This window comes from Balaenoptera musculus, chromosome 6 (genome assembly GCF_009873245.2).
Source record: "Balaenoptera musculus isolate JJ_BM4_2016_0621 chromosome 6, mBalMus1.pri.v3, whole genome shotgun sequence".
Taxonomy (NCBI): domain Eukaryota; kingdom Metazoa; phylum Chordata; class Mammalia; order Artiodactyla; family Balaenopteridae; genus Balaenoptera; species Balaenoptera musculus.
The window spans coordinates 108,581,480-108,600,538 of NC_045790.1; the positions used below are offsets into that span (position 1 = coordinate 108,581,480).

Below are 19,059 nucleotides of genomic sequence, written 5' to 3' on the forward strand. Positions count from 1 at the left end.
CAGCCAAAAATAAATATAAGTAAATAAATTTACTAAAAAAATAAAAAAAAAAGAAGGCACGAGGAGGCTAGAGGCCAAAAAGCCACCCCAGGAACAGCAAAGGCCCACTGCAGCGCTGCCAAGAGCCCTAAAGGGTGACCAGGATCCTGAAAGTTGAGCACCGCTTGACACCAGCCATGACCTCGATGGACTGTGGCCCTGGGGGCAGGGACAGGGCCTGTGTGGGAAACGTGGATCTCTGCATACATTCCCCAACTCCCCAGGTGCAGTGAGCCAGAAAGAGGAAGAGTGTGAAAAACTTACGACAAATGAGCATCTATGACGAAAAATCATAAAGAAGATGCTCATTAAGAACACACAGGAGGGCTTCCCTGGTGGCGCAGTGGTTGAGAATCTGCCTGCCGATGCAGGGGACACGGGTTCGAGCCCTGGTCTGGGAAGATCCCACATGCCACGGAGCGACTAGGCCCGTGAGCCACAACTGCTGAGCCTGCGCGTCCGGAGCCTGTGCTCCGCAACGGGAGAGGCCGCGACAGTGAGAGGCCCGCGCACCGCGATGAAGAGTGGCCCCCGCTCGCCGCAACTGGAGAAAGCCCTCGCACAGAAACGAAGACCCAACGCAGCCATAAATAAATAAATAAATAAAAAATAAAATAAAAAAAAATCATCTGAGCATTCTGTTTAAAAAAAAAAAAAAAAAAAAGAACACACAGGACTGTGCATCCGCCCCCCCACCCCAACCCCCGCTTGCCCCGCTAACGTGGCTGAAGATGTGCTGAGAACTGAAATGTAAAGATGATGGCACCAAGCCCAAAGAGGACACAGTCCAGATCCCTGGACTCCGGGCTCCCAAGCCGAGTGGCTTGTTCCACCTGCAAAGGGGCAGGAGGAGACAATGGCTGAAGGAAGGAGGGAGCTCGGAGCCGGTCTGGCTAAGGTGGGGTGAGGAACTGCAGGGCCACTGTCTTCGTGTCTGTCCAAGAATTGTTTCTGTAATTGAACTTGAAATTGAAAAATGAGAAAAGGGTGTGAGGTTAGAAGAGCTGGTCAAAAGCAAAGGGATTTGAATGCCCATCTGCCTGATTCAAGGCCTGAGCCCACACTCACCCTCCCGGCAGGACCGGGCGCCCCTTGGTAAGAGATGAAGATGGCCTCCCTAGCCTGGGGTTTCAGGGCTTGAGTCCCCAGCTCCATGCTGCCAGGGATAGGTAATTACAGAGACTGGGTTTTCAGGGGAGTTTTGTTTTTAGCTTTAAGATACACAATTAGATGTCCAAATCCCAGAGAGTCAGGGCGAGCCCTCTCCACCCACCACAGCCCGCTGGCAGAATTCGGCTCTTTCTGGGTTGTCCTGAAATAGAGCAGAGCATCCTACCAGGCTGGTGTCTCCCTCGGAGCTCCCCTGGCCCCAGATCCCGACCAGGGCCTCTATGATGCATCCACAAAGCCTCACTGTGGAGGCCGGCTCGGTGCCAGGCCCACGTGGGTGTGGGGACACAACGGGAGCAGACCTCCTCAGGAGCCCCCGGCTGAGTGGGGAGACAGACTCACACAAAAAGCAACTGACAACTGCCGCCAGCCTCCAAGGAAGTGGAAGGGGCTGCGAGGAAGCGGAACAGACTGGGGGCCTGACTTGGTCGGGGCAGTGACGCCATAGCTGGGACCTCTAGGCTGCGGTTGGCTGGGCGAAGACGCGGGGAGATGGTCCAGGTGGTAGGAAGAGCCCAGGAAGACCCAGAAGGAAGGAGGTGGCTCTCAGGAAGAGGCGAGAGAAGGCCGGGGGGAAGGGGATAATCAGGCAGGTGAGGGTAGGGCTGCATGAGTGACCCGGAGGCCCACCACCGGGAGCCTCGATTTCATCTGTGAAAGGGTGACACTGCCCACCGCGTGGGGCTGTCGCATGACCCTGCGGTGCCGTGTCCAGCTCCTTTCTCCACTGCTCACCCAGAGAGGCGATGCAGAGAATTCTACCGGCACGATGGGTGTGTAGCCACATCTTTCTAGCACCTGCCCTACCATGTGTCAGTGACCAAGAAAGGCAGCTGGCCACCATCGGGGCCCCACACAGATGGCACCTATCTGCCACCACTGCCTCCCCAGAGCTCAAGACAGAGCTGCACAGAGCGGGACCCTCGCTCTAGAACACTCGCTCCTGCCTCCCAGGTTCATCTTTAATTAATCAACAGTAAAACCCAGTCCTGTTCATTGAGCTTGTTCTACAGGACATGTGTTTTATATACATGAGCAAACTACCACAAGCCTAGGAGGTATGTGCCATTATCATTCCCATTTTACAGATGAAGAAACTGAGGTCCAGAGAAGGGCAGAACAAGCCCAAGCAAGGTTGGACAGAAAAATAGGGTTGTATGCTGACCCAAGGCCATGCCTTCACCTCTTCCCCATGTTGGTTCCCTTCAGAAGCAGGAAGGTAAGTGGATACCTGGGAGGAGGGAATGCTTCTTCCCAGGGCCCCAACAACTCAAGATGCCTCAAAGGCTGTGAAGGGCAGCAGACCAGGTTGAAGTGAGCCACCATCCTCGGCCTCTCAGATGGGGAAGTTTGGGACTCCCAGCAAAAGGCCACCCCAGAGTCCGGGTTCCGTGGTTCCCCGAGGGTGGCTCACTGCCACATCCCTAGCACCTGGCCCAGACCAGCCTCACTGCCCAGGAAATGCAGCAAGATCTCAGAGCGTTAGCACCCCCCAGTCTCCATCACGCAGATGATGAGGGGTCAATTCCATGGGAGCCACCTCCTGGCCACAGGCTGCCCATGGCCCACAGGGTTCTCATAGACAGGGACCATCTGGGGCCCCTCCCCGGAGTCGGAGTGAAGGCACAGCCAGCAGTGGTCTCAGAGCAGGAAGTTGAGAGAAGGGAAACCGGGGTATCAGTGGGGAGCCATGGAAGGGCTCCAGCCTGACCCACCCTCAGTCCCTCACCTCCCCAGCAGCCTGGCTGCAAGTACTCGTCTGCACATCCGTCTGGTCACCACCGTATACCCAGCACAGAGCCTGCCTGGCAGGGGGCAGCTCAACTGTGGCCACTATCTACGGATGGGGGTGGTGAGGCCTGGGAGGACAGAGCTTCTCAGACTCAAGTCAACACTGAAAATTCCTTGGCTTGTCACAAATGAAGATTCCCAGGCCCTGCCAGAACTAGACTCTGTTATGGCAGGGTTTCTCAACCTCAGCACTACTGACATTTTAAGCCGTTCTGCTTTTTGGGGGGTGTCCTGTGCATTACAGGATGTTTGGCAGCATCCGGCCAGTAGCACAACTCCAGTTGTGACAACCAAAAATGTCTCCAGATATTGCCAACTGTCTGGGGGCAAAGTCACCCCTGGTTGAGAACCACTGCTGCAGGCCTTGGACTGGACTTTTTAAACCAGCTCCCAGGTGATTCTGAGGCAGGAGCTGGGCACCTGGCTAAGCGAGGGCATATCCATGAGAACTGAGTGGGACCCCAGGGGCTCCCAGCCCCACTGCCCTCCTGTGTTCCTGAAAGGGCTGGTCCCCGGATTCCTCCCCTTCTGCCCCCAGGATGAGAGATAACCAGAGCAAGGCCCCATCGCATGAATCCCTCCCCGCTGGGCCGGCAGTCACAACGTCCAGCCTGCACCTCCTCAGCCACACCCACTCCGTGATCTCCCCGACCTTGGTCCTTGGCCGGGGTTCTGGAAGAGCGAGCAGTCACAGTGATGCAATCAAGGTTCCCGGCTGATGAAACCCAGCCCAGGCTGGGTCTCGCCCAGGAAAGGCGAGAGTCTAATAAGGAAACAATTTAAATCGACAACATCTGCCTGTGCTTCCCTGAAGAGAAGAGAGTACAGCCGCCTGAGAGAAGAGAGTACAGCCGCCTGGGGAGGGGCCCACCCTGGGGACCAGGCAAGGCATCTGTCCAGGGGCTGCAGGGCGGTAGAGCCTCCATTCCAGTGACGTGGCCAACGTGGCCGCCCAGCAGCATCTGGCTCCTGCCAGGAATTCAGGGCTGCATGCAGGGGAAGCAGCTTGTTGCAGTTCTGACACAGCCAGCCCCTCCTCCCGTGACACGATGAGGCAGCAAGAAGTTCCTAGAAGTCAAGCCACTCAGGCTTGGTGGAGAGGCATCAGTATTAGGAGTAAGGACTCCGGAGTCAGAGGCACCTGGGTTCTACTCCTGCTACTCACCAGCCCGGTAACCTGGAACCGCATCAAAAAACCCAAAGTGGGCAGATGCTGGCTTCCCCATTTTACAGACACAGGCACGCTGCCTCGCTGGTTCCGCCTTCGCAGAGGTGCCTGGACCCAGAGGCAGGCTCTGCAGGCAGCTCGAGCTTCCCCATCACCCAGGCGAACGTGTGGGCATGCTATTCTCAACTGATGCACAGCCCAGGAGGAGAGCAGGCCATTGAAAGGAATCCAAAGTAAACTGCTGGCTTTGACCAAGTGCTGGTCCAAACCCAGGCACCTGGGTGAAGGTGCCCCCATCACCAAATGTGGCCCAGCCTGGCTCCTGTTTCCCAGGTACCCTTCTGTGTGCCAGGTGCTGCTCAAGCATGTACCCTCTGCAGACACGATCAGCACCCACTTCACAGATGAGCAAATGGACACTCAGGGAGTCCGCAGGTCACTCAAGAGGTGAGGGGTGAACTGCACCTCCAAGCCCTACCTCAGGAGCACCCCCCCCCACCGCCCTGCAGGACCGCTGGGAAGATGCTCTAAGATAGAAAAGCTGTTCTCAGGGGACAGCAGCAGCCGTCAATGTCCCTGCGCTTTGTGGGCTGACCCTTCACGAGTCTCAATACCAGGGAAGAGGCGGCCTTGAGACCAGTCTTATCCTAAAGGAGGGGTGGTCATGAGGTCAAAGTGTACGGTCAGTGGGGCAGGGCACTGGACCAAACTCGTCAAGACCTGCTGGTGTTGGGGACCAAGCCTGGTCAATCCAGGGTCGAAGGGAGAGTGGGGAAATGTTCCTATAAAAGTCCATAATGTCAGCTTCCTGCCTCCTGGGCATTTCCTACTTACTGGGCACTGAACTGAGAGCTCTCCCTGCCTGACCTCCTGGAGTCCACACCCCAAGCCTGGGAGGTAGCTACCATCATCCCCACGTCACAGGCAGGGAAACTGAGATTCAGAGCAGAGAAGCCACCGACCCCAGGTCTGGCTTGGAGAAGGCCGTGATCTGATCTGAACCCATAGCTGTCTGACCTCAGAATCTTAAACTGGGCCCAGGCCCTCGAAATTCAAAGCAAGGAGCCGCAGCTGGGCTATAGTAGCAATGTTCCCTCCTCCATTCCAGAACCCACGACTGTAAAACACAGAGCTGTGGGGTTGGCTGTGCACAGGGAGTTTCCCTTCCTGAGCCCCTGAGATCCCCAGTGGGACCACTCACTCACAAGACAAGGGTACAGGAGGCAGATAGGCTGGGGACCAAGGCCAGGATCTGCCACTCACTGGACACGACCTCTCTGGGCCTCAGTCACTGCCCTACCCTGTCTCACGGGTTTGCTAAAAGGCCTAATGAGAGAACAGGGCCTGGCACATACCCAGAGGACACTCACACTGAAAGGGGGATATGGCCGCTACCATCGAAAGTAACTCTTGAGACAGATGGTCCAACAGGAAGCCAGGGCCCTGATGGAGGCCCCACTTCCCCACCCCAGGACCATGGATCAGGACATTTCCCCAGACCTTGAACCTGGCTGGGACGTCCTGGGAGGTGGACGGGCAGGTAGCCCAGGCAAGCTCAGGCCACTCCTGGCTGACTCACGCCTGGGTGGTGTTTGAATCACCCAAGGAAGGGAAGAAACGGGAGGGAGGTATCCCCATCCCTGGAGCCCAGTTCCTTGAATAGCTGGACTCAAGTGAGTCACAGGGATGTCCCTGTCCTCTGAGCCCCTACCCAACCCCATAGCCTTTCCTGAAAGCACCCTCCCCACAACGACTGCAGACAAATTACTTCCTCTTCTGGACATGGGTCTTATTAATGGTGAAAATGGAAGGAGGCGTCCATGTCCCAGAGCGCAGGGGTCCTGGAGGCAGGGCCTTTGTTTCACTCACTGCTGCTTCCCATGTCCTAAGGATGGCACCTGGTACATGGGAGGTGCTCAGTAAGTCTCTGATGACTAAATTAGTGATATTCACAGCGCTGCTCCCAATAAGGGCCACCCTAGATCTTCTTCCACTGATATTTCCACCTCCAGGAAAGGGGCCTCCAGCTGTGGTCAGGTCATGTTCTCCAGCTCTCTGTAGTCACTGAGGGGTCAGAGGTCATCACCATCTCTCATCTGCCCCCAGGTGTTCCCACTGCTCCACACCGCATTCCCCACGGCTCCTTGGACTTCTGAGGTGACCGAGGAATAATCAGGGACCACTCAGCCAGAGTCACGTCTCCTCACAAAACCAGCACAGACTAAGACCTGCTTTGCTGGCCATCCTCAGCAGCTCTCTGAGATTCCAACCACAAGACAAAGGGCTCGGGGTCAGGTGGGACCAGGAGGCCCGGACTCACCAATCTCCACCTCCTCCCCAGACAGCTGATTCTCCTGCAGGCTCATGGACTGACCTTGGGCTAATCACTGCCCCTGTCATTCACTTAGTCCACACACATTAACTGAGCACTTACTATGAGCCAGGCCTGAGTGGGACACTGGGAAACAAACCTGGGCCTTGGTCTTGTCTGCATCCAAAAGGGGCATGGCCATTCTCACCCAGGTCCATGTGATTCCTCTTTAGCCGACAGAAAACCCTTAGGAGGTGCTGGAGCCCTGGGTCAGGCCTTCTCTTGCATTCAGGGAGAGTACCCAGTCAAAGGCCCATCCCCATAGACAGCAGTCAGGGCCAGAGCAGGCAGGAGTGGCTGATGCCGCCCCTCCCCCACCGTGCTCAGCACTGCTTGGAGAGCTGATGTGTCTAATGGTCTCCCCTGGCTCATGGGCCCAAGGTCAGGGGCCATGGCTGTCTCAGCCAATGCTGGACCCAGTGCCCAGTGCAGGGCCAGGGCAGCAGCCTGGCTCTAATCACAAATGTTTGCTGAATGGGTGAAACATAGGAAGAGAGAAGAGAAACAATTAAGGGGAGAGCAGGAGGAAGGTGAACCTTTCCTTCCTGCTCCCACCCCTGGATCCTCTCCAATAATTGCCCTGCATTAATACCAACCACTGCCAGCCTTTCCTGAGCACTTACTCTGTGCCGGGGGCTATGCTGGGCACCTAACGGGGGCGTTGGGGCAGGGGAGTGGTAACCCACTTAATCCAAGCACCAAGAAGGAGCTTATCACCCCATTTCACAGAAGAGGAAAGTGAGGCTCAGAGAGATCGGTGGTCTGGCAGCCTTGGGAGCCCGCCCTCCTTCTGAACCGCCAAGCCCCACACCCAGCAGCCCCTGCCAGGGTTTGCAAGAGGCAGAGGAAAATCCCCAGCCAGAGAAGACTGCTGGCAACTGCTGAGTTAAGGCTCATAAGTGATGCTTATTGGGTAGGGATGGTTCAGGCTGCCCTGCCAGAAAGAGTCTGGAAAGACCTGAGGACCTCCTCCAGGGTCTCAGGTGCCCAGCACGATCAAAGGTGTGGGTGTCTCAAGGCCTTTCTCACACAGACATGTGCACATGTCAGTGCACAGCTGGCTGCCTCTCAGAGCAGTCCTGTGTAACCAGCCTCCTAGAAGCAGGACTTCACAGGTCCCAGAAGTCCCCTCCAGACATGACCGCCACCCCAATAAAGACAACATCATCCTGACTCGTATCAGGATGGGTTTTTTTTAATCAGAATGCTTTTGAACTTTATATAAACGGCACCGCACAGCATGCTCTTGTGTCTGGCTTCCTTCCCTCGAGGTTGTTTGCGACACTGTCCTTGTTGTGAGTAGCACTGGCTGCTGCACAGCAGGCTCGAGTTTTGTTTTTAATCATTCCATGATGACAGAGGTGGGAAACCGCTCCTCTCAGCTGACAGCCGCCTCCCCTCCTACAATGTGGAGTCCCAAGTGGTCAACCCCATGGCTGCCCTTGGGGGTTCTAAACTACAACTCTGACTCTGATTCACACCCCTTTGTGGGTCCCTGGTCAGAGAAGTCCAAGCCCCTCCCCGTGGCCTCCCCCGACTCTGAGCCCCCAGGCCACTAGCTCTTCCCTGCTCAGCACTCTTGCCCTTGCCTCCCTCTGCCCTGTGCTGCTCTTCTCTCCCCTCCACCCCAACCTACTCACCCACTGTCCCTGGGACGGAGCCCAGCATCCATTCCTGGGCGGGGCACTTCGGGGCAGGGCACTGCGGGGCGGGGCTGGAACCCCGGGAAGCTGCACGGGGGCCCCACACACAGAAGGTGCTCAGGAACTTGTCCCTGAGGGACTGGGCGTCGGGGAGCCGCAGGTGTGCTGCCTCTGTGTGTCTGCAGAGAGTCCAGCACTCACGCAGAGGAAGTGGTGGGAAGTAAGGGCGCCTTGCGTGCAAAAAGGGCGCAGACTTCTGCCTTCCCCAGCGCCCTCCCCAGCACGTTTAGTCTGGTTTCAGCTGCCGGGTGCCGGGCCCTGTGCGAGCAGGTCGCCCTGATCTAGGGAGCCCTCCCGCCCCCACATGGGCACCCGCACCCCACTTGATGGAGGAGCAAGCCCAGGCTGAGAGGACAAGGCTGTTGGCCACGGTCACAGAGCCAGTGAGTAGCTGCCAAGGGGCCTCCCGGGGCAGGCACCAGCCTCTGCCGCCTCCCCATCCCCCAGGAGCATCCCCACTCCACACACAGGGGCCACACGACACAACCCATCGGTGTGGCCAGCTGCCTCTCAATCGCAGCCTCTGAGCCCAAGGCAGTGCCCAGCTGCATGGTATGCAGGCGAGGGCTGCTCCTGACACGCGCTGATACCTCCCGCACCAGGGTGGGGAGGGGCTGGGCCCAAGCAGCTGGCGGTGACTGGCACTTGGTCCAGCACCATCAGCGCCCACACTGGTTCAGGGCCAAGGGAGAAAAGTTCCAGCCCTGCGCCAGCGCCAACCCTCGGCAGGAAGCCCCAGGAGTAAGATGCAACAGAGGCCACTCCTGCCCACGGTCTGGGGCAGGAGCTAAGACGCATGGCCCACAGGGGTGTACAAGGCCAAAAGAGGCCAGGGAAGGCCTCCCAGAGGAGGTGGCTCTCGGGCTGAGCAGGAGTTCAGCCAGGTGAAGAAGCGGGGGAAGGGAGCTTGAGGACAAGGCAACCGCAGAAGCAAACAACTAGAAAAGTCAGGTGTGGTAAAAGTCAGGGAGCACCAGGGGCCTGCCACCCACCGAGGGCCCCTGGCTTTCTCCCCTGCTCCCCCGTCCCCCAGCAGAGTCTGCCCTCTGCCTCACGTGGGGGGCGGTCTTCTGCTTGCCAGAGTGGGTCCCAGAACTGGCTGGGCAGAGGGCCTCTTCCCGCAGGCAGAAGCCCCCTACACCCTAGTCCCGCCCCACCCCGGGAGCCCTCCAGCTCTCACTGGCTCGGAGCCAAGCACCCCAAGACAGGGCAGGTTCAAGCCAACAGAGGCAATAAAGTGCACAGGCCCCACTGGGGACCCTGAGCTCCAGCGTGAGGCCCAGCTCCTTAGACACTAGGTGTGCTCCTCACCTGCTTCCCACCCCTCCGGAAGTAGCCTCTCCCCACGGCACCCCTAGAATCATGAGACAGAGACAGCACCCCAGTCAGTCCTGGCCCACAGGGAAGTTCCAGCTGCCACAGAAGGGCAACTGAGGTGCGCCATCCAGCCCACCACCTTGACTCAGCCAGGGGTGGAAGGATGGGCGGCCGAGCTGGACGTTTGACAGGCATTATCTCACTTGGTCCTCCCAAGAACACTGCGAGGCAGACACCAGCAGCCCCTGAGGCTTAGAGACTGAGTCCCTTGCCCAAGGTCAAACAGGCGACAAGAGGCAGAGGACGGGAATGTCCTCCCCAGGCCTGTGCAGGGCAAGCCATCAGCCTGAACAAACAGGTGGCACGTCCTCCATCGGGGCTCCTTCCTCCCAACTGCGGGCTGGCCACTCCCAGTTGACATCTGGGCAGATGGGGGGGTGGGTGGTTCCAGGCCTGCATTTGAGAGCCATTCCAAGCCCAGGCCACCAAAAGAAGCTCACAGCAGAGACCGAGGGTTTGCAACGACAGTCCTAAGCAGACACCAAGGCCAGGCACAGGCTGGGCAGCTTCAGGCCTCACCAAGGCCACCAACGGCACAGTGTGACCTCGTGGAGAGCCAGAAGGCCCAAGGGTGATAGACCTCAGGTCACAGAGCACATCTGAGGCCCTGGGGGCAGGTCTGGTAGCCTCAGAACCCAAAGCACTTGCCAGGCCAAGTGGATAATGAAGAGAGACAGCCCTCGCCCCAAATTAGTTCCAGGTCTCGTTCTAAGCAAATCTGATGTCTCTCCCCTGCTCAAACCTTTCCGTGGCTGTCTGATGAGATGAGGATAAATCTATATTGGTTGCCATGGGTGCTATACTGCTCCTCCCAGCAGCGGGCAAGTGACCGCAAGGTCACCACACAGCAGTCACCAGACTCCACATACTGAGTCCCCAGGCTCGCGAGGCCCGTGAGCAGACATGCTAGCAGCTATCATGAGGTCCAGGCAGGGCTTCGTGAATGCAAGTCAGGACTTCCAGGTAGTGAACAAGCAGAGTTCAAAGGCACTCGGGGCCCTCCGACACATGGTGTGGTTGCTACTAAGAACCCCTGGCCAGAGTAGCTCCCAGAACAGAGATCAAAGTGAGGAACAGGCCTCGGGGAACAGCCCTGGCTCCACAGGGCCAGATCACCTCGGGTCAGGGCTCTGCCACAGCCAGGCTGGCAGGCAGGTGGCAGGGGCCGCCAGGGTGGCACCTGCCAATGGTGTGGCCAGCTGGCGGCAAAGGCTGGGCTCAAGGAGCAGACACCAAGGCCACGCACAGGCTGACCCCAAGGGAGCCCGCAGCTGGCCTGGTGCCACAGCCTGGCTGCCATGGGTGGTCTCTGCAGCCTGCCAGCAAGACATCTCTCCACAAGCACCCGCCTCCTCAGGCCCCAGCTTGTGCACGGAAGGCCTTCCACAAGGGCCCCGGGGACCAGGCTGGCCCGAGTAAATGAGGGAGGCAGACCACCGTCAGGGATCCAAGGGCATGCAGGGGGTCAGCAAGAGCCCAGAGCAGGCAGCCCACGGAGGAGGTAGCGCAAAGCCCCTTGGGCCAGATGCTGCCACGTGACACCGTTGCTCGATCTTCTGATTTAAAAGATTTTTGTTTATGCTGTCAGAAACTCTTAGAGCACTGTATAGGGCAACAAAACCCCAGCCGCATTTGGCCACTGTGCACTCTCTGAACTTCCATCTTCCAGCACCTACTAAGTGCTGGGTGTGGTGCCAGGAACTTGAGGACAAGGAAACCCACCTGCCGGCTCTACCCGCCCACCTTCTCTCCAGTGTGCCCACTCTCCTCCCCCTGCCTGCCACGGCCCAGCCAGGCCACAACTCCAACTTCCCTTACTGAGTACCGGTCAGGCACCCTGGCATCTTCTCCACCTGGCAGCCAAGAGCCAGCATCCAGGCACACTGCCCCCCTGCCCCTCGGCTGGACCCCCAAAGCCAGGAACTGTCCAGCCCAGCTACCCCCATCTTCATTTACTGCAGCCAGCCCCGTGCCACCCCTCTCCATTCCCCAACCATGCCAGCCCCTTGCCTAGATCACTGACCAAGTGCCTTCCAGCTGGGGACCTCTGCCTGACCTCTTCCCAAACTCACGGAGCTTATGCTTTCAGGATGGGGCACATCACTGTGATAGGGAGGGCTTTCCCTTCGGCCCACAAGGCTCCCATGAAGGGTCACTTCCTCAGGGAAGCCCTTCCTCTGTGATGCCTGCAGGCATACTGCCCCCACCCCATGGGGAGCTCCATGGGAGCAAGGCTGTCTGGTCCCGGTCACCTCTGAAAGCCCAGGACCAAGAGGGTGCTCGGTAAATGTGGAAAAGGGACCTGTGCCTGCCAGCCTCCTCCCCCTCCTCCTCCTCCCCCCTCCCGACTCGGTCTCCAGAGCTCCCGATCTGTGAAGGGAAGTGGATGTCCTGCCTGCCTTAGGGTCCCACTGCACCTCCACATCCCTGCACCCTTGGGCCCAAGAGACAGAACTGTGTGTCCATCTCCACATGACCCTCCCTCCACATTAAGATGTGCATGAGAGCAGGCCTCGCAGGGCAGCAGATTCAAGTGGCAGCTGCAGCCTTTTCCAAGGAGGGAGGGAGAGGGCCTCGGGGAAGCAGAGGCCCAGCCAAGCCTGTGGTGTGTGTGTGCAAAGACCTGGCCTCCCCAGGCCCGGGCACAGGGCCTCCAGCTGCAGAGCTGACCTGTCCAAGGTCTTCTTCATGCCCCCCACAAATCCCAAACATCCCTCGGAGGTCTCCCGTCCTGGCCTGCTCAAGGCCAGGCCCACAGAGAGAAGTCAGTACCTGTATTGTGAGCAGGCATGCCCTCTTTCAAAAGGATGCCCAAATAAAAACCCCACCGAAGAGATAGTGGAAAATTCAAAGTTGCCAAAAAGAAAGGATGGGTGGGAGCCTGCCCAAGTCACACAGTCTGCTTCTTAGACAGCCTGGCACCCAAGTGCAGAGCAGGAAGAGCCATCGGAGGGGCCCCTCTTCTCTTTCTGACCCAGCCTGCCCCTTCGTGCAAAGAGGGATACTGCAGATGGGACAGAAGTCAGGGCCAACCAGAGCCCATCCGGCTGTGCCATTAGCTCCTCCTATGAAGTGACCCTGAACAAGTGACTTCCCTGTCCCCAGCCTCAGTTTCCCCATCCATTGGCCTAGGAGGCTCGCCCTGCCTGTCTCCTCCAGAGAGGACTTGCTGTTAGGTAAATCAACGCCTCCCTCTCGCTCCCTCCCACCACCAGCCACGTGCATGGGGCAGGCCACAGGACCAGTGCCAGCTCGGCACAGAGACCTCTCAGGATGTTTGGGATTCCTCCTGCCTGAAAGACAGATTGGCTCAAGGCTGGAAGCCTGTGCCCAGCCTGCCCTAGGGAGACCACAGCCTGGTCCACTGCTTCCCGACTCACCAGACTTGGCTGGGACGCATCCCTCCTGGGACCCCTAGGAAAGCCTCCCAGATGCCATTTGGATGCGTCTGCTGGAAGGCCTCTAGGCAGAGATGTTGGCAAATGCCCATTGTGCCCCAGTGCCAGCCCGTGCCTGGCACCAAGTCCACAGCAGTGGACTTCAGCCCCATCCCCACCTGTGGCCCCAAGGCCCCTTTTCCTCAGATCTCACAGGATCTAGCCCAGTGCCTTGAAATGATCCAAATCTGGATTTCCCTGTACCACCCAACCCACTAAAAAGAACCTCCTTCAAAAGTCTGAGGACATGACATGAGGCTGTAGCTACTTCAAGCCCTCTGCCACCAAGGCAAGACAGGGCCTTGGAGCCGGACCTGCCCACATTTAAATCACAGCTCTGCCACTCCCTCGCTGAGTGACACGGGTCCATCACTTTAGGTCTCTTGACCCCAATTTCCTCATCAGCTCACGGGGTGGTTCAAGGACTCAGCTGATCATGCATTCGAGGTGCTCAGCAGGTCCCTGGCATCTAATAATGCACAGTCAAAAGCAGCTTAAACCCTAATGATAAAATGGTTATTTTCCCAATTGCATTTCTAGCCAGGTGACCTCTCCGGATGGCCGAGAGGATGAACGGACACAGCATGTGCAAAAACACTCAGCACGGCACCTGGCACGTAGCACTGAACAGGGTAGCTGTGAGGATTATGGTTCATAAGGAGGCCTCAGAAAGATGAGGCTGGGGAACAGTGCAATGTACCACCTGTTCTACCTGCTCAAATTGGGTCAGGCTGGAGCTGTGTACCCAGCTGTTGCCATGGCACCCAACACACAGGGAAACACTCTAGCTAGGAGGGTGGCTGCTGCAGGAGTGGGGCCTCGGGCCTGCTTTGCTCAGACACCACCCATGCTGCCACCACCCCCACACCCTGGGACATGTCAGGGGTCTCTGGGGTTACGGACAGTGTGCTAATAAACTAAGCAGGTCTCGTCACCCCTGACCCTACCCCACCTCGAAAACAATAGGGCCTTGGCCCTCTGGAGAGGTGGGCTGTGAAGAGGGGCTCCCAGGCTGCAGACCAGGGTGTGGGGGATGGGAGTGGAAGGGTAGGAACCCAGGAACCCCCATCTCCTGGGCAAAAGCCAAAGCAGCTCTAAAGCAGCCTCAGGTCCCAACGTGTCTGTTCCCTCCAGCCACACATGCCCAGCAGCAAACAGGTACCCAGAGCCCACTAAGTGCCCAGTTGTGTGGGGTTCAATGTCAGCTCTTCCCTCCTCATGCCACTCAGGTTTCATCCAGGATGAGGGCTGGGAAAGCCTGTTTAGGCAGGCTCAGCCGGGTTCAGGGAATCCATGGCCCCTTGCCAAGAGGGAAGAAGGGGAGAGAGAGGTGAAATCCAGACACTGTGGGCTGAGACCTGGAACTTTCCAGACTTTCCCGGATGAGGGGGCAGGTTTAGGGCAATTGAAATGCTGACAGGTAGGGTGACAGTGGCCCCAGGGCCTGGGAAGCCAGCTGAGACCTCAGCCTGGGGCTGAATACTAATTCTTCAGTAGGATCCAAGACCCTGCCCCCAGCCCTCAGGTCAGATGTAGGCCCTCTGCTGACTCCACCTGGTTCCCCCAAGACGTAGGAGGGGCTGGGGCCTGGGCCCCTGTACCATAGTAACAACAGCTGCTGCAACAATCTGCCTGGCCAGACATGGTATATACAGTACCCATTCCCCATCACAACTCTAGGGGTGGGTATGACTTCTCCCATTTCACAGAAGAAGAAACTAAGGCTCAAAGGCAGAAAAGGCAGAACAGGCTAAAAGCGCATCCTGAGTTTGAATCTGGGCTCTGCTGTACTAACGCAGAGAAATCAATCCCTCTTTGAGCCTCTGAGCCACCTCTATAAAATGGGAATAACAATACTACAGGCCTCCCCCAACCTCCACTCTGCTCCATGGCATAGTCAACAGGTTAAGTGAGAGGTGCTAGTGAAACAGGGAGCAAAGCACCAATAATTGCTGGTTCTTGGAATCAGAGAGTTTAGGTAACTTGCCCTAGGTCACCCGGCCACTCACTGGCTGACCCCAGGCCCTAGCTCTGAGCACCACAGCCCTTTCCCAGAAAGGCTGGGCTACTCTGTGGGTGGCCACGGGATCACAGGCTTCCCAGGCAACGAGGACAGCCTCCCACCCCCACAGCAAAGGGCAGCCCTCGTCTGAATTCCTCAGATAAGCAGCTCCCAGCCTGAGCGGACCCAAGTGCACAGAAAAGGCACCCCACCCTGTCCCACACTGGAGATTCCTAAATCTGGGTTCGGCTGTATGCCTCCTCTCCCTCCTCCCAGCAGAACATTCGACCACCAGATTCATCCAACAGGTCTCCAAACAGGCCAAGTTCAGTTGACAACTGCCTCCTTCGAGGTCCCTGGCAAGCCACTTACTCCCTCTTTCTGGGCCTCAGTTTCTCCATCCGTAACAGGCACCTCATCTCAGAACTGTGAGGCAGCTCCAGCTAACTGGGCCCACAAGGAGGCCTGAGGAGCAAAGGGACAGACCAAGGAAGGGAGCCAGTGGGTCACAGGCACTGGGCCAGGCCCTGCACCGCATTCTCTCTGCTGAAACTTCTTCACAACTCTGACAGAGAGACGTGTATTGGGCCCACAAAGTGGCCGAGCTAGGACTCAAACTCCCATCTGTCACACTCCAGGACTATGTGACCCCAGATGGGCCCAGGCAGTGGGCGCAGCTTGGGAACTCAGCCGCCCTCAGCAATGAGCCGGGCAGCTGGACCTGCAGGATGGGGAAGAACACAAAAACTAAACTTGACCGAGCCTCTTTCTTTCAGAGAGGGCAGCAGCCTCCTTGACAAGGGCATTTGCAATGCAAAGCAGCCCAGCTCCAGCCAGAAGAGGGCAGTGACTCAGAGGGGGCTGGGCAGGCCAAAATCCAGCCACCACCCTCCAGCCAGACCAGGAGTGCCTGGGGCTGGACCTTCCCAGGAGCCAGGGAGTGCCAGGGAACCTGTGGCTGGCCCGGGCTCTAAATCATATGACAGCCCGAGCGGCCAGCTGGGTGCAAGATGCCCTGGAACACTCCTCCCCTTCTCAGCCCTTCGAGCCCAAACCCCGCTGGGCTCTTCATACTAGTCTGCAGAATGGGCCTACTGTGGGCTGTGTGTGCAAGGCCCCACAAGGGGGCTGAAACAACAGACCCCCAGGTATCTGGCTGGTCACCTGCAGATGGGTGCCCAGCACCCTGCCAGCTTCCTCAGGCCCAGACCTCCCAGATCACTCAGTCCTTCCTGCCTTGTGCAAACCTGCCCCAGACACACATAATCTCCAGGACTCTCTGGACCCCAAGAGGCACTTCCACACTCGCCAAGTGGCTAGATCTGGCTCATTTATCCCCCTTCCCCGCAGGCAGGCCTGCCCCAGCTCCTACCTTGACGACAAGCTGACAAAATCCCCGCCATCCAGCAGCCGGACCTTGCAGAAGAGGACCCCATTCACGAAGGGGACCGCAGTCAGCTCCTCCAGGGTGAAAGTGGTTTGGAATTTGAATTTCTTCTTCTTCATCAAAAAAGCCATGAGCGAGTTCCCTGAGTCTGAAGCCCCGAAGGCCAAAAAAAGGGGGGGAGCCAGAAATCCCCAGGATTCCTTTCCCTACACCACACCCCCTCCTCAAAACACCAGAGCCGGATCCCGCCCAGATGGTGGCTGAGGCGGCAGAGCGGATGGGGATCTGAGTCCGGAGGGCCCTGGTCTGAACTACCAGTCCAGTTCGCAGGCCGGTTGGCTTCACCCTCGGGGAGCTGGGGCTTGGAAGGGTTCGGAGTGGCCGGGGGCTTCACCGGCATGTAAACACTGGGGCATGGCCCAGGAGTCAAGGGAAGGGGTGGCGGGCGGCGCGCGAGCGGCAGCGCTGGCGGACAGCATCCCGAGCCGCGGTCCCTAGGGAGCTCACGCCGCGCGACTGGGCGCAGCGGGCGGACCGGTGAGACTGAGGGCGATGGGCGGCCCGGTGAGGCCGAGGGCGGCCCCGCCCCCGCCCCGCTGGCGGCCGGGGGTAGGCGCCCACGCCGTGCCCACGCTCCCGCTCCTGGGTGCCAGGCAGCTGCGCAGGTAAGTCCGGGGAGGCTGAGGGCACCCCCAGGGGGCGGCCGGGAGCTCTGGGGGCCTCTCCGGGCTGGGAACGTCCAGCCACTGCCCCCTCCCGGCGGGCACCGGGCCGGGCTCCAGGCAGCAGGAGAGCCGCCTCCTCCTCGGTCTTGCGTCCCGCTCCGCGGGCTCCGGCGGAGCTGAGGCGCCCTTCCGGCCTGCCGGTGGCGCCCACCTCACCCGCCTCACCCGCCGCCTCTGGCCAGCACCCCCGCAAGCAGCAGCGCCGCCGCCTGCGAGCCCGACGCCACCGCCCGCCAGACGCTGCGCGGCCCAGCTCGGAGAATGCCGAGGCCCAGCGCGGCCGCCCGCGGAGCCGCCGCGGAGCGCGGGAGGGGCGGGGCGCCAGGGGCTCAGCCCGCCCACGATTGGGCGGCCCGGCGGGGCGGGCGCGGAGCTCGATTGGCGGACGGCGGCGTGGGGCGGGACTCGCGGGAGGCCGAGGCAGCTTGAGGCGTTCGGATTGGTGCGTCGCCCATCTGGGCCCGCCTCCTCGGTCGGGGCGGAGCGGAGGGAAAAGGCTAGGGGCCCTGGGGAGGCAGTGGGAGGTCGCGGGGCGGAAAGCCGGGGCCGGCAGGCCGGCAAGGCGGAGGGCGCGAGCAAAAGAAAAGGAGAAACAATGACGAGAAGAAACAATATGAGCACTATGGCTGAAGTGGCCCTCCAGTGTCCTCCCAGATTTGAGTTCGTTGACGACTAGATCAGGCCCGGAAGGTAGCGAGTCCCATTTTTCAGAAAACACACCCAAGAGAGGTGGCCGGAACTAGACCATGCAGGTGTTTGGCTTCGAATCTCTATTTCTCAGCACTGAGGAGGGAAGTGCCTGTAAAGGCTTCGCCAGGGCTTGAGTTAAAGCAGTTCATCACACAACCTGTGATAGAACCAGCTTCTCCCTTTCCAAGCTTCTATCAAAGCCTTTTGTTGTTGATTAGCTTCTTACCTAGTTATGGCGGGTCTCCCTGACTGCATTAACTGCCCTGGACACAGAGACCAATTCAGGAGCTTTTTACTTCCCAGGCTTTCAACATATTGCAGTTCATTGATTCAGTCCCCAAATGTTTAGGTGCCCCTGAGCCAGGCTCGGATTTAGGAGCGAGACTGGTGGGCCTGCCATCTCCAACCTCGCCAAGCTCAAGATCAGGTGGAGAAGCAGACAGGGACACAGGCAGAGACAAATCTGGTGGATGAGGACTGTAATGGGGGACTTAACAGGGAGCTCAGTGGAGGCAGGGGTGGAGGGGAGGGGGACTCAGAGAGAATGCCTCACAAAGTTATCCAAGCCACTGGCAGGATGCATACCCTGAGTCAGGCAGGGTCCAGGCAGAGGGAGCCTCAAGAGGCCTGGCGGCCAGAGAGTGCAATGCCCACAGAAAGCTGTGAGTACCTCCATGCTCCTGCACTGTGGCTCTTTGAGAGATGCAGGAGGCGGGAGGTATGGCTGGAAGGCCTGTAATGGCTGGATCTTGCAGAGTCTTGTAGATAGAGGAAGGAGGGGAGCTACGCACATGTTTTGAGCGGGAGAGTGACCCAGACAGATTTGCTTTTTGTTAGAAGAAGCTTGCTCTGACTACAGGTAGTGTGGAAGAGAGAAGATGGGAAACAGGGGTGAGAGGCCTGTTGTGGTGATCCAGGCCAGAGATGATGACAGCGGAACCACAGCACTGCAGGAAAACTGGAGTCCGAGAGGCATTTGAGAGACAGAATCAAGTGCACCTGGGGATGAGTTAGGTTGGGACATGTATCTGAGGACTCAGATTTCTGATTCCTTCCTGATTCCCAGCCATAAAATGGGTGGCAACCTGTACTTCTCTCCAGTTTGTCCCATAATTTGAAAAACACAGTTAGCCAGATAGGAGAAGAATGATAATAGCAGCTCCCAGTACTTTTATGTATCCCCATGTACAGCCAGGGAG

At 58.5% G+C, this 19,059-nt stretch overlaps 1 protein-coding gene across 2 annotated transcripts in view; it reads right to left on the reverse strand.

The window, feature by feature from the left end:
• The window catches only part of FAM102A (family with sequence similarity 102 member A), a 37,282-nt gene extending 19,825 nt beyond the window's left edge, over positions 1 to 17,457 (reverse strand). The window contains exon 1 of one of the 2 annotated variants that reach the window (XM_036855203.1): positions 16,431 to 17,457. In XM_036855203.1, the coding sequence (XP_036711098.1) occupies positions 16,431 to 16,576 (146 nt within the window). In that variant the 5' untranslated portion in view covers positions 16,577 to 17,457. The remainder of the gene's footprint in view (positions 1 to 16,430) is intronic. The other variant, XM_036855202.1, reaches the window with a different exon arrangement.
• Between the last annotated feature and the right edge of the window lie 1,602 nt (positions 17,458 to 19,059).